At 47.9% G+C, this 15092-nt stretch overlaps 1 protein-coding gene across 1 annotated transcript; it reads left to right on the top strand.

The window, feature by feature from the left end:
• Window positions 1–13220: 13220 nt before the first annotated feature.
• LOC124464159 (piggyBac transposable element-derived protein 4-like) lies at window positions 13221–14693 on the top strand (the record flags this gene model as incomplete). The annotated part of the gene is made up of 1 exon (XM_047016097.1): window positions 13221–14693. A coding segment is annotated over one exon (1473 nt), but the record flags the coding sequence as incomplete, so codon positions are not given.
• Window positions 14694–15092: the final 399 nt, after the last annotated feature.

Here is a 15092-nt window from a genome sequence, read left to right as displayed (position 1 = left end):
CCTTTTCACGTCTTCTTCGTTGAAACATTGTCTCTTATTTTCAGACTCCCCTAGCTTTAGCCCATATCCAAGTCGCTCTGATGGACCACTCATATTTGTATAGTTGACTATATCTAGTTTTTACTACAAATAACTACTCGTCCTTCTGCGTGGCTGAGCGGTTAAGGAATCGGGCTAGTAATAAGAAGGTCGCCGGCTTGATTCCCCACCGTGCCAAATGAAGTTGTGTCCTTGGGCAAGGCACTTCACCCTACTTGCCTCTGGGGAATGTCCCCGTACTTACTGTAAGTCGTTCTGGATAAGGGCGTCTGCTAAAAACTAAAATGTAATTGTACAAATGTCTACAGAGCAGGTTGAGCATTTGACCACGGTCTTTCGAAGAGTACCCGTCTTTCAAGGGTGGCTGCTGTTGTGTCCACACTTGCCGTTGCAATCTTATAAGGGAGGGATTCTCTCACCATGCCAGAGTCCCTCCTATTTTTTCCATGACCCTCCAACCCTCTACGTTTCTTGAAGGCCGAGAGGGAATGCTGCAAACCAAGGGGATCTTTGTGAGAAACGTCAGCTCTCGCCAAATCGAGGTTGATGTGAGGGGGAGAGTCAATGCCTTCCAGTACAGACTGCAAGACTCTAGTCTTGACAGAGTTGGAAGTTTCTTGAGATTCATTCTGATCCACACACAAGCCTGCCGTGAGAGGCACGTACACTAGACCCTGAGACTTCCTCGTCGTCAGGGCTCTCTCTCGTACGTGCATGAACGTCTTGTGAGCCCTTGACACTGTGTCTCTGAACAGAGCCACAAATGAGCTGTAAACGGTCCTGCTTATGTGTAGAGATGCGTTCGTCACCCCACTCTTTCCTGTGCTGTTTTGAAAATTTTGAAGCGCCGCTAACACTTCGATCAAGGGAGCGTGTGCCCTGTATTCAAACAACATCCAAGCGAACTCCTCTGTGTCAACCCTGTCTGTAGCTATATACTTGTTGCCATGCACGTAGGGTCGACAGAAACCAAAATGTTTCGCGTACCACTCGGGTTCGAGGTGAGATAGCATGATGTTTATATTCTCCAACAGCACGCTGAAACCTGTCGCGAGTTTATCAGAAACCCTCATCTCAAACAGTTTCTGCAATACCCCGACCGGAGTGACAGACTGTCCAGGTTTGAACATGCGATCGTCCGGGATTGACACCGCCAGATAGTGTCTCCCTACCCAGTCTAAGTGAGGGTGTACATCTTCGGTCTTGTTAGTTTCACCAGCTGTTTCCTTGATATTGGTGACGTCCGGAGTCGTCCGGATCTCTGACAGCGTAGCCCTCAAAGTCTCTCCCTCTGCAGACACTTCCCGGAGAGCCTCTCTTGTGTCCTCCAATTCATTTTTACACAACTCCAGTTCGTATAAAGTCTGATTGTGTGTATCGCTCAGCCTGTCCATTTCAGCTTTTATAGATGTGGGCTTGGATGTGGTGTCTACCATAGTTATATCTCCCTTTGATGTTATGTTGTTACCTTCCCATTTCAAAGGTCCTATGTCTCTTTCATGGAGAGCCTCAGTCCTTGCCTCACGGTCCATGTCGATCAATTTATTAAGTTCCAGGATTTCACGTTTCAAGTTTGCTATCATTTTTATGTGGGAACAGTCATCACATTGGTCGGATGATTCTTCTAGCGTTCTCTTCCTGCATACAGATGCAGTACTACGTGTGAGAGGCATTATTCTGAAGAACAAAAAAAAAGATCCAAGTCTTAAGGTGATAGGGTTAACTCGTAGGTGAATTGTAAACACTTTATTGAGTTTCATAAACAGCACAGGGTTTTGTAACATGTACACAAACAAAGACATTTAGAATGACACAACCGGTTTAGAGATGTGATTTTGTGTTTCCATACTTTTGTTTCAGGGATAAGATTACAGGGAAAGTTGTGAGGCGTCCACGAGTGATCGAGGTTTCCCAGGAACAATTTTTATTTTGCCACAAACCTTTGACAATTGTCTAGGTCAGCATTAATGGTTTCCAGGTCTTTGCCAATAACATAGCTGTAACGTTTTATAACTCTTACTTTGTGACAGAAGACGTTTCATGTCGAATTTCATTCTGTTGGACAAACTGTTTGATAGAATACCAGTGTGATAAAAAAATAAAAAAATACAATAAAGGACACAAAGTATGGCAAATTCATAGTTTTTCTACAGTTCTACTTCTGCATGGCCACTTGGACAAGAAACTATCTGCACATCACCCAACCCCAGCTTGCGTGTCTAACCATGGCTGATGTATCAAACTATAAACCGTTGGATACATTTCTCCAACCATGGAAACTTCACTCAGCTTCATTTGGTTAGCCATGAAACACTAGAAGTTGGCATATTCCACAGTTGGAAGTGCAGATGACCGTTTGCCTTACTTATAACTTTATCGTAACACTTTCTTACATCAGCTCTGCTCCTCACGATTTGAAATGTAAGCTAACCGTGGTTGAGGCTCATCGTTCAACATATAAAACCATGTCTACATCCGTTATCATTGAGCTTGCAGCTGACACAGCCTGTGTGAATTTGGAGGTTTCAGCGCCAATGGAATTGGTGTTAACCTGGATCAAAGTCAACGGCTCGTGTCAAAAAATGTTTTTACTGAAGGAACACGACTCTGTCCGTATGCTTTACTGGAAATCAGACCGTGTCGTCGAAACCTACAAACATTTCATAGAATTGCACATCAAGAAACCTGGTTCAGGGGAGACATATTTTTATACAGATTCTTTATATAAACCTGTAGTCTACCACTGTGAATATCTTGGTAAAGTGAATATGTGAAATTGTGATTGCTAAAATCCATCCAACCGTTGACCTGTTGTGTTGCGACTACTAAAATGTATCCAACCGTGGGTCGCACACACATATATATATCACGACTCAACACACCTACACCAGTATACTCAAATATTCACAACCGTAGTCGGGATGTCTTCACAAAGAATGTTGAACCTCTACAAGGACGACATAGCCGAGCGGCATGTGTGCTCCAGACAATTATTGGAAATGGTCCTGGCAAACGACTGTGACGAAGACAATCTTCTCGCGTCTTATGGCAGTAAAACTAATTCGGTTCGAATGATGTATAAGTTAATTGAACACAGCCTCAAGACAAACGAGCGAGCAAATACATTCCTCACGGTTGCCCGACAGCTGAATGGTTATCTTTTTAAAGATCTGGAAGAAACAGGACCGCGTGGAAAGTTCGGTGAGAAGAAACGTGTTTCTAGTGAACATAAGGCATGTTATCACAACAACTTACCCCACATTAAAGTAATTGTGTGTTTGTTTCAGAGAGGAAGCACCCTCCCGGAGTAAGATTGTCATTCAGGGTGCGCGTTGCACTTGGTAAAAATGTCGAAGATCTGTACATAATGCCCCTGCTCCCGGCTTACAACCGTAAAATCAAATGGAAAATGTTCGCGTTCAACATACTGAGGGAGCGAGGACAACTACTTCCCGAAGAATATGACGACTTCATGACATACCAATTTGATAACAATGCTATGATTAGACTATTGAGGAAACTGTGTAGTGACATAACAATTTCATCATCTTCCAGACGCTTTATCTCTTTGGTAGTCGCTTCCTGTAACATGCATGTCTTTGATGTACCTGAATACATGTCAATGAAAGATGTATTTTTCTTTGTGTAATACATTTGAATTGTTCACAGTTGTGTATTGTAAATGCAATTAACACGGTGGGGTGACAACAAGTATGTCGTTCTTGCCTTATTACTACAAGGGTTGAGATTCATTTCAGGGTAAAGTGATATTATGGGTATCTACCAATTAATAAAAACCCAGACTGTTCATTCATGATGCTTATGAAATCAGCATTTTTTTTTTAAATGAGGCTCCGTGGGAGGTAACAAGACAGGATGGATGCCAAGTTGAAAGTTTGTAAACGTGGTATATGACAAATTATCAGACAGTTGTGGTTAGAAACTTTATTATAGACAACACACTTTAAAAAAATCACACTTCTAGAGAATTGGTGTTTCATAATCTTGCATATAGAAAAATGTGAACATGGTATAGTATGTCATGCTACCATATCCACATTGCACGTTAGATTACATCACACGTCACCGACGAGTCGCCGAGTGAGGACTCGTTGATGAATCTTACAACGCCGTCACTAACACATAACCCATATTCTACTCCCGGTCTCGGACACTTCAGCCTCCACACTTGACAGGTGTACTTCATTGTCCTGACCATCAATTCACACTTCGCAGCAGTCCAGTGTTTAGCTTGGCTCTTCAATGAGACATTTGTCAAATCTGCCAACTCCAGGCCAATTTTGTGATAATCGATGCATTTCGCACAGGAGCAACCGCTCACATTCCAGAGAACACTCTCCATCTCTTTACACCATGACGAAAAGCGCTTGTAGTTGGTTACCACTCCGGTCATCAATGTTTTAATCCCCAGCATCTTCGGAATATAGTTATAATCCGTCCCACAGAGTGCCATGAAAAACACTCTTTCCATTCGTTCCATCTCATTTTGTGTTATAATTCCTTTTATTTGCATGAAAAAATGCCGTCCGGCTTGTTTCAACTTCAAAAAGCGTCCATAACTACCCCGTGGCACCATCCCCTTCCTGTATGCAGTACTTAACCGTTTGAGGCCATCCATGACATTGTTGTCTTTTTTGTTGTTGACAACCCCATTTTCGGCACTGTTGTCTCGGTTAAACTCAGTGGCGGCCTTCTCCTCCAGACATGACATCTTCCTCTTCTTGTTGTTGACAACCCCATGTTCTGTGCTGTTGTCTACGTTAAACTGAGTGGCGGTGTTCTCCTCTAGACATGACATCTTCCTCTTCGTACCAGTGGACAGAGGTTCATTCGAATCATACCCTGAAAGCACACTCTCGTCAGATGCGAGGTCTAGTCTTTTGAATATTTGACAAACCGTATTGCCACTGACACAACCTTCGATGACTCCCAAATCCTCCAATATATGCCTGACATTCGACTTGAAGAACTTAGCTAGGAAGGTTGAATACACAGAGCCTCTGATCCCGCTTAGGTATAAGAACCTAATTGCCATCTTTTTAAAGTCGACATTGGCGTGTTTATCCAAAATGACCTCGAATGAGTCGTGTTGCTTTCGAGCCGTCTGCAGCAGATGTTCGTCCTCAGCTGTGATGTTGCACATCATTCTGAACCTACCGTCAGTTGAAGTCATCTCCTTAAATAGAAACTCGGACGAGCGATTGTCAGGAATATCGAACACAAGATCCCCGAATGTCGACGTGTGCATGTCTTGATCTTCTTGGTAGCTCTTGTTTTCTAGTCTCAAAGTGATACCTTCGCGTCCACTAGCCGTCAGCACTGCCACAACGTCTGAGTCTCCGGAACAAACTGTCACACTACCTTCCAGAAGGTTTGCCAACTGCACGAGTAACATGTCAGCTTCTACATTCTTACATTGCAGACAGGCGTCCCTCAATGTAGAAACGTCTATAGTCTCAGGGTTCGCAAAAGTCGATACGAATACATCCTTGAATCCAGCAGGTCTGTCTGTGGAGCCGGTATGGCAACCGTCGGGTGTTTCACAGTCTTCAGGTGTCGTCACAATTACGCTTTTGTCCTTACAGTCCTGCCAGTCCAAGTACTTCTGGTGAAATGACACCAGTTTATCGGTCATGTTTCGCTCGATGATATCATCCTCGTCTGAGTCTCCGTTTGACCCGGTTACTAGAAACAGCTTGTTTTTCATACCCATGTCAGCCAACATTTTCATCATGGTGTATTCAATGGCGCACAGATTACGCCGGCAGAACTTTATATGAATTGGTATCTTTTGCTTCTGTCTGGCCCCTTCCACAGCCGGCTTCGGAGCTGCTGCTCCATCCTTTACAAGCACTACACACCGACCGTCTAAATATTCCAATTTGTAATGCGACGCCAGCCTCCTGGCCATATTCAAAATCGACATCTGTGAATCACCCTCAATGTAGTCATCGGCTGTGACTTTGTGGATTACCATGAGATGGTCTATCAGAGTCCAAGTCTGTTGTCCACAAGGTTTGTTGTCCAATTCAAATGGTGCCAGGTGAGGGTTAGCTAGCATTGCGTGGATAGCTTTGTGTCTCAACCCCATTTCGCCTTCTGGAAAAATGATGTTATCCGATAAAATGAAATTAAACTTAATAAACCGGCTATGTCGTCTGTACAGAGTCTAGTCAGTGTCTAACATCCTCCCGTCAGTGTGCTTTATTGTAAGTACAGTTGGATGGCTAATGTAGGGTTGGATGCTCGCAACTACCAATGCGCATGGTACATTACATCGCATTTACATTAGGACAGTACATGTGCGTATAGTATTACCATTCATCTCGATTTGTCACCGTCTGCATTTTCAACATGGGGGGAAGACCACTGACTTCCCAACAACTTTCATCCTTTTCTCCTGGTTGAAAAGTGTGTTTCTGTAACACAAATCGGTAGGGTCTAACCAGGAGATTGTGCTTTCCAGTGAGGAGGCCAGCTTAGTCTCTACTCTCATGTTCACACACAAAGGAGCCAGACAGTTGAGCACCTGAGAACAAAAACACGTCAGCAACGGGAACGTCTTGCGGATAGTCTCCGATATCGTTGGCCTTGAACAACTTCTTATACTAACCTGGTTGGTTCCCGGTCTGATTATTACCAAGTAGGCAGCTGACCGCTCTGCCATGCTGGGGTAAGTGAGAGAAAACATCACCCATGTCAGCCACAGCTGAGTGTTGTATCGTTTCAAGGTGACAGCGTCTAGAATGTCACGGTTCCTAGTCTTGACTTCCAACAACGCTACATTATCCTTAACAGTGTCATGTGCCACCAGGTCCACCTCTGTGTATAATCCCCACGTGTCACAAAGCGACTTACAACCCCTAGTACACCTGTTATGATACGTGTACGATTTGGGTTCGCTGAACCTATCCGGTCTAGGTACACCGGCGACCTTAAGGCCTGCACAAATTGGAGTAAGACGCAGAGCCTTCAGCTGTGTGAGTATGAGACGTGACACAAGGCCCACGTCACAGACGTTTTTTTTTCCATTGAACACATCCTTACACTCCATGTCTACAGCAACGCCTATTCCGATCGACATACGACTATTGTCCCATAGGAGTCTAGAGTTAGACAGAGTCAGGGATTTAGACTTAACGAGTCGCAGCAGCGCTTCCTTGAATTTTGAAACCTTCGATTCTGGAACGTTTAGATTTCTTAGATAATCAGGAACCCACTCAATGGAGCTATCCGGGTTGTCATTAACGTCCTTGACAAGTCTCGTGTAAATATCCATGTTTATCATGTTGTGACCAATCGAATCCTTTTTGTTCCACTTGAGTCTATTCAGAGGTTTGGTGATACCATTGACCTTGTACCAACGTTGATCGGCTGTTGACTTAGCATACATCACACCGTGTTTTCTTCGAAAGTCAATCGCGGGGCTTTGGAGCTTCATTGTATTAAATGTTCTGGGTTGCCTTCGATTACCATATTCTTTTGCTAGAACGCAAGGTTGTAGTTTGCAGAATTTGCAGGTGATTCAGACCTGTTGAGTGACATGAATCGCAGGAAAACAAACATTGGAGGCTTCGAGTCTCTGATATCCACGAGTAAGGATCTGTTTAACAGTAGAATGTCAACGGTGCCGAACAGCGTCATTGTCAATGTGGCCAAGTTCAAGGGCAAGTTGGGAGCCACCATCGCTGTCATCACCTCTCTGATCGTTGGATTTCTGACCATCCCTAACAACATTCTCTACTTCATCAACAACAACTATAATATAAGGATCAAGGACAGGTTAGATGCTGACTCCGCTCATCAGTTTCCATCGGAGGGTAGACCTGACTATGAGTATGCTTATATACACGCTGGAATAGCACTCATCACACTCGGATGTCTGGCCATGGTCGTGAGCATAGTGCTTAGTTATTTCGCCTCCAAAACCAAACGGAAAATCGATGATTATGAGGCTTCTTACAAGGGTTCGGAGGCTACCAAGACTACCGGGACAGTGATGGCATGTCTCATCATGATGAACATTGAGTTGTTCATGTCTGTGATCACGGGCTGCACGGAGCTACTGTACCGACCTTTGATCACTGGTGCTCAGAGATTGCATAATATGGAGTGCGCTATAGCCGTGTTCAATATCATAATCTACATCATGTACGTGGTGACCATGGTGTTGACTTCCACCGTTCTAAAGGGGAATTGTGAAAGAGTAGCAATTGATCTTCATAGAGACCCGTCCGATGTTGTGAACATGCCACTCTTAACCCGAGACTACATGAGCAGGGGTGGCAACCCTTACAATTCACAATCCAGCTTCATGTAACAAACCCAGCACCTCCGAAGTCTTCACAGTCTACGTTGGGAAACGACCTTAGAACTATAACACTCTACACGTCAACAGTCTGCTGACCTCCAGAACCTGGTTGCTGATATTGCTATTATTATCCTTTTCAAAATAACCTTGATTGTCTTGTTCTCACTGCCTCTCTGTCAGTATAGCCAAACAGCAACAGAGAAAGCGGTCGGACCTTATAGGCCAGATGCTTGCAGAAATTGTTATGTAATACATGCTTTGTTATTGTCATTATTTCTCTCGACATAGAGGATTGTCTGTGTTAGTGTGAATAAAGAAGCATTGAACATTGTACCACATCAAATTTCGTTTTATTCACACACAACCAACATTCACTTTTTGTTTTATCACAAACTGGGAAACTTTGCAGATTGGGCAGCGGTAGACTGCATCAAGATGTTCATTCTTGAAGAACGGATAGACGTGGCAGCCGATCAGACACCTAGTGAATGACATAGGGGTTTGTATCACTTTCACAATAACAATTTTAACACTACAGAAACTACATAATGTACAACATAAAAAGAGTTGAAGATTCCATCTCACCCAGAAAGTAAGAATAAATCAGACATACCTAACCCTCCTGTCACTACCTACCAACATATTAACCATGGAGTCATCACAGAATTAAAATCCCAAGTCATTTACACAATTGGAGTTGACATCGCGACCTCTCCGTCTCCCGAAAAGCTTTTGTCAACTCGCCGTGAAATATTATCAACGGGCATAATGGAGCAGTTTTATGATTGTCTCCTCTTGGAGAACAGGATCCTGACAAAATTTGAGAAAGAAACCTTACAAAGTGTCAACATAACTTTCTCTATCGTCGATGATGCTGACACCATGATAGGACCTACAGGCAGTCACTTCTTCAGACCCATGTACATACAGTTGACACACTACTATTATCTTGACGCAATATTAGCCATGGTTGCGTCTTACATTCCAGGTCCAGGAGTGAAAAGTCTACATGACTATCCAGTGAGACGTGTAGCATCATAGGGAGTCCAATCGTTATGATCAGCTGGCAATTCCAGGGATTGAAACTTTGTAATATGGCACTTTCAGGCTTACATAACAATAGCAGTGTCAGATATCATCCCATCCCTGTATTTTCCACATTATGTATTATACCAATGGAGTGAATAAAACGTATGAATCAACCCTACATTTAACACATTGTTGTATCTAATTTCATTGTGTATGTGTACATATCTGTGTTGCTACCTCTGGGCTGTTGTTATACAAGTCACAAATGTGCTACGGAAGACCCATTGCGCAGTCAATTTAACACTCATCCCATTTCGATGAGAATGTTTGTGTCTATATTATGTCTACATATGTCTCCTTGTTCTACAATTAGCAGTTGGCTGCATTTTATATCACATTCCAGGTGTGTGGTGGGTGTGCGAATATTTTTATTCCTGAGGTGTGGTTGTTGTGTTTTTTGTGAGGATGGACCTGGTACTAGGCTTAGTGCCTGTTTGAATTACGACAGTCGATTTAAAAACAACCCCCCCCCTGTGATTCAAAACGAAAATGTTAAGTCCTGAGGTGTGTGTGGTCTGTTTTTTGTGAGGACGGACTATTTCCCCGGATTACAGCCAGTGTAAATTCCAATGGTGGGCTTAATGAAGCCATTTCAGAGTGAACATTCTAGCACTAGAGGAGGGGTGTTCATTAACCCTTGTGCTACCTTCGGGTCATTGTGACCCACCGTCGTGTAGGTAAATAATTTGACCTAACCCTTGTGCTACCTTCGGGTCATTGTGACCCACCGTCGTGTAGGTAAATAATTTGACCTAACCCTTGTGCTACCTTCGGGTCATTGTGACCCACCGTCGTGTAGGTTAATAATTTTACCTAACCCTTGTGCTACCTTCGGGTCATTGTGACCCCCAAAGTGAATATACCACGTTATATCACTAGTTAACACTAGGTGGCTAGAGAGAGAGAGAGAGAGAGAGAGAGAGAGAGAGAGAGAGAGAGAGAGAGAGAGAGAGAGAGAGAGAGAGAGAGAGAGAGAGAGAGAGAGAGCACGCGGAGTGTAAAGAAAATGTTTCAATTTATTTATTTATTTTATCATGAAAAGTTGAGTCAAATGAATTGCTTTCTTGGATTCGAATGAAACACTTTGCATTGTTACTCTCGGCCGGAGAATATTTATATAAATATATATAAACATCCCTCTCTCCCACTCCATTTAGTCCAACCACGGCCTTCACGATCGTCGATCCCTCTAGGCGGGAGAATTGGCTGGGCGTCCCTCCGGCCGGCCCGGAGGCGCGTTAGGCCTGTGAGGTCAGGTCGAGCGTCAGGGGAAACCGCGACGGGACATGCCTGCCCGCCCGTCCGCCGGCCGGCCCGGAAGCGCGTTAGGTCTGTGACGTCAGGTCGAGCGTCAGGGGAAACCGCGGCGGGACATGCATGCCCGCCCGGACGCCGGCCCAGAGGCGCCTTAGGCCTGTGACCTCAGGTCGAGGTCAGGGGTCACCGCGGCGGGACATGCCTGCCCGCCCGGACGCCGGCCGGCCCGGAGGCGCGTTAGGCCTGTGAGGTCAGGTCGAGCGTCAGGGGAAACCGCGACGGGACATGCCTGCCCGCCGGTCCGCCGGCCGGCCCGGAGGCGCTTTAGGCCTGTGACGTCAGGTCGAGCTTCAGGGGAAACCGCGACGGGACATGCCTGCCCGCACGCGAGCCTGGCGTGACCTGACCTGACCTGGCCTGGCCTGGCATGGCATGGCAGGCCTCGCGGAGTGGAATAATATCACGCTATTGTGATTATGAAGAACGATCGTGGGTCACGTGATAGACGAACTTACCTGTTGGTCACTTTTATAATTTCATACTCTTACGCCTGCCTTTATATACATTTATATAAATACATAAACATCCCACTCTCCCACTCCATTTAGTCCAACCACGGCCTTCACGATCGTCGATCCCTCTGGGCGGGAGAATTGGCCGGGCGTCCGTCCCGCCCGCACGCTCGCTCGCTCGCCCAGAGGCGTGTCACCCCTCGGAATTCGAGGCCTGTGAGGCGTCAGGTCGAGCGTCAGGGGAAACCGCGGCGGGACATGCCTGCCCGCCCGGACGCCGGCCGGCCCGGAGGCGCGTTAGGCCTGTGAGGTCAGGTCGAGCGTCAGGGGAAACCGCGACGGGACATGCCTGCCCGCCCGCGCGCTGGTCCGCCGGCCTTCCGGCCCCGGAGGCGCTTTAGGCCTGTGACGTCAGGTCGAGCGTCAGGGGAAACCGCGACGGGACATGCCTGCCCGCACGCCAGCCTGGCGTGGCCTGACCTGACCTGGCCTGGCCTGGCATGGCAGGCCTCGCGGAGTGGAATAATATCACGCTATTGTGATTATGAAGAACGATCGTGGGTCACGTGATAGACGAACTTACCTGTTGGCCACTTTTATAATTTCATACTTTTAAGCCTGCCTTTATATACCTTTATATAAATATATAAACATCCCACCCTCCAACTCCATTTAGTCCAACCACGGCCTTCACGATCGTCGATCCCTCTAGGCGGGGAGGCGGGACATGCCTGCCCGCACGCGCGCCTGGCATGGCCTGACCTGGCCTGGCCTGGCATGGCAGTCCTCGCGGAGTGGGAATAATATCACGCTATTGTGATTATGAAGAACGATCGTGGGTCACGTGATAGACAAACTTACCTGTTGGTCACTTTTATAATTTCATACTTTTAAGCCTGCCTTTATATACCTTTATATAAATATATAAACATCCCACCCTCCAACTCCATTTAGTCCAACCACGGCCTTCACGATCGTCGATCCCTCTAGGCGGGGAGGCGGGACATGCCTGCCCGCACTCGCGCCTGGCATGGCCTGACCTGACCTAGCATGGCAGTTCTCGTGGAGTGGAATAATATCACGCTATTGTGATCATGAAGAACGATCGTGGGTCACGTGATAGACGAACTTACCTGTTGGTCGCTTTTATAATTTCATACTTTTACGTAAATACATAAACATCCCACTCTCCCACTCCATTTAGTCCAACCACGGCCTTCACGATCGTCGATCCCTCTAGGCGAGAGAATTGGCCGGGTGTCCGTCCCTCCCGCCCGCACGCTCGCTCGCTCGCCCAGAGGCGTTTCACCCCTCGGAATTCGAGGCCGGGGCGGGACATGCCTGCCTGCCCGGACGCCGGCCGGCCCGCCCGGAGGCGCGTTAGGCCTGTGAGGTCAGGTCGAGCGTCAGGGGAAACCGCGACGGGACATGCCTGCCTGCCCGCCCGCCCGCTGGTCCGCCGGCCGGCCGGCCCGGAGGCGCGTTAGGCCTGTGAGGTCAGGTCGAGCGTCAGGGGAAACCGCGACGGGACATGCCTGCCTGCCCGCCCGCCCGCTGGTCCGCCGTCCCGGAGGCGCGTTAGGCCTGTGAGGTCAGGTCGAGCGACCAAAAGTTGGTCACTTTTATAATTTCATACTTTTATGCCTGCCTTTATATACCTTTATATAAATATATAAACATCCCACCCTCCCACTCCATTTAGTCCAACCACGGCCTTTACGATCGTCGATCATATCATCAATCATCTGTCCATGTAATCACGTGAGCTGTAGGCAAGTGCTACTAACACACATTCGTTGGGGGTCAGGACAGCCGTTGTCTAGGGTCACGCAGCTATGGCTCGGGATTTCAGTGCCCTGCAAGTTCTACAACAGATGTTTGCAAACATCGAGCAAAGTGAGTCCGAAGAGGAGACAGAGGATGTGTCAGAAATAGAAGACGGCGAAGAGTGCGTGGAGCATGTGGCAGAAGAGCAGGAAGAAGAAGAAGAAGAAGAAGAAGAAAAAGACGACGGGCAAGAGTACGCGGAGCATGTGTCGGAACAAGCAGACGGGCAAGAGTATAATGCGGTCGACGACAACTCAGCAGCGGCCGCCGCCGCCCGAGCCCCTGAAATCGACAGAGATACTTTCTTGTCGAAAGATGGCAAAATTGAATGGCGTTCGGTTGCGTATCTGAGGAATCCGAGGCTGCTGTCGCAACGTGACAGCCGTGAGAGGACCCCCAGAGGACCCACAGCGTACGCCGTTTCCCACGCTCTTGACATCGTCTCTGCGTTTTTACTCTTTGTCACGCCACAAATCGAAACAGTGATCTTGGACGAGACAAATCGGGAAGGCTATCTGAAACGCGGAGAGGAGTGGAAAGCAATGGACGCCTCTGACCTACGTGCCTACATAGGGCTGCTAATCCTGGCAGGGGTGTACAAGTCCCGAGGCGAAGCGGCCGCCAGTCTGTGGGACGCGCAGAGCGGCAGAGCGATTTTCCGCGCTACCATGCAGCTGAAAGTCTTCTACACCTATTCGACGTCGATACGATTTGACGACCGTGGGACGCGAGCGGCGAGACGCGCCACGGACAAGTTGGCGGCGATACGAGAGGTCTGGGATATGTGGGTAGAGAGATTACCCCGCCTCTACGACCCAGGGCCCGAAGTGACCGTGGATGAACAACTGGTCGCGTTCAGAGGACGGTGTCCTTTCAGGCAGTACATGCCGAGCAAACCGGCAAAGTATGGGATCAAGTCGTGGGTCACGTGCGACGCAAAATCCAGCTACGCTACGAAGATGCAAGTTTACACCGGGAAGTCGAGCGACGGAGCCCCGGAGAGGAGCCAGGGGATGTGCGTCGTGCTCGATATGACAGACGGCCTGAAGGATCGCAATGTCACGTGTGACAATTTCTTCACATCCTACGACCTCGGACGAGAGCTCATGGCGACGAGAAACATGACCATGGTTGGCACTGTGCGAAAGAACAGGTCCGAGCTCCCGTCCGAGCTGCTGACGACGACGAACAGGCGACGGGTGCTGTCGTCGCTGTTCGCCTTCACTCCCACCACCACTCTGGTTTCCTACCTCGCAAAGAAAAATAAGAACGTTTTACTCATGAGCACACGCCACACAAACGACGAAATCAGCGACAGAAACGACGGCAAACCGACCATCGTCTTAGACTACAACCGCAACAAAGGAGGTGTAGACAATCTGGACAAGGTCATCGCGGCCTACAGCTGTAAAAGGAAGACGGCCCGGTGGCCCCTCGTCATCTTCAGCAACATCGTTGACGTTTCCTCCTACAACGCCTTTGTGATATGGAGAGAGGTCAACCCCAACTGGATGCCGCGTAAGCGCAACAAGAGGAGGTTTTTCCTCGAGCAGCTCGGAAGGGCCCTCGTGACTCCGCTGATCGAGAGGAGACGATGTCTGCCCCGCGCGGAAGCTGCTGCCGCGGTTGTGAAAGATCTACGGATGGCCAGCTGTCGCGATCCACCTCCTCGACGACAACCCGAAGAGGATGGCGCAGCAGCAGCCGCCGCCTCCTCATCGGCAGGACCGACCTCGCCGGTCCCTGCCAGTAAGAGGAAGAGATGTCAAGTCTGCCCGGTGAAGAAGGACCGTAAAACGTTCACTGTTTGTCGCGGTTGTAAGAGGCATGTCTGCAAATCCTGTTCGCGTGTATACTGCCCCACATGCCCCACTGAGCTGGGCTTCGGCCAAGGAGAGGTTCCCGTTGACCCCGGACGACCTGCGGGAGTGTGTGCAGGAGACTGAACAACTCAGTCGAGTGCAGAAGATGGGCTTTGCTCAAGTCAAAGCACAGTGCTGCTGCTGCTGCTGCTGCTGATGCCGCTGCCGCCGCCA

This window comes from Hypomesus transpacificus, unplaced genomic scaffold (genome assembly GCF_021917145.1).
Source record: "Hypomesus transpacificus isolate Combined female unplaced genomic scaffold, fHypTra1 scaffold_311, whole genome shotgun sequence".
NCBI classification, from domain to species: Eukaryota; Metazoa; Chordata; class Actinopteri; order Osmeriformes; family Osmeridae; genus Hypomesus; species Hypomesus transpacificus.
Note: the sequence above shows the minus strand (reverse complement) of the source record. Positions and strands in the feature narration are given on the sequence as shown.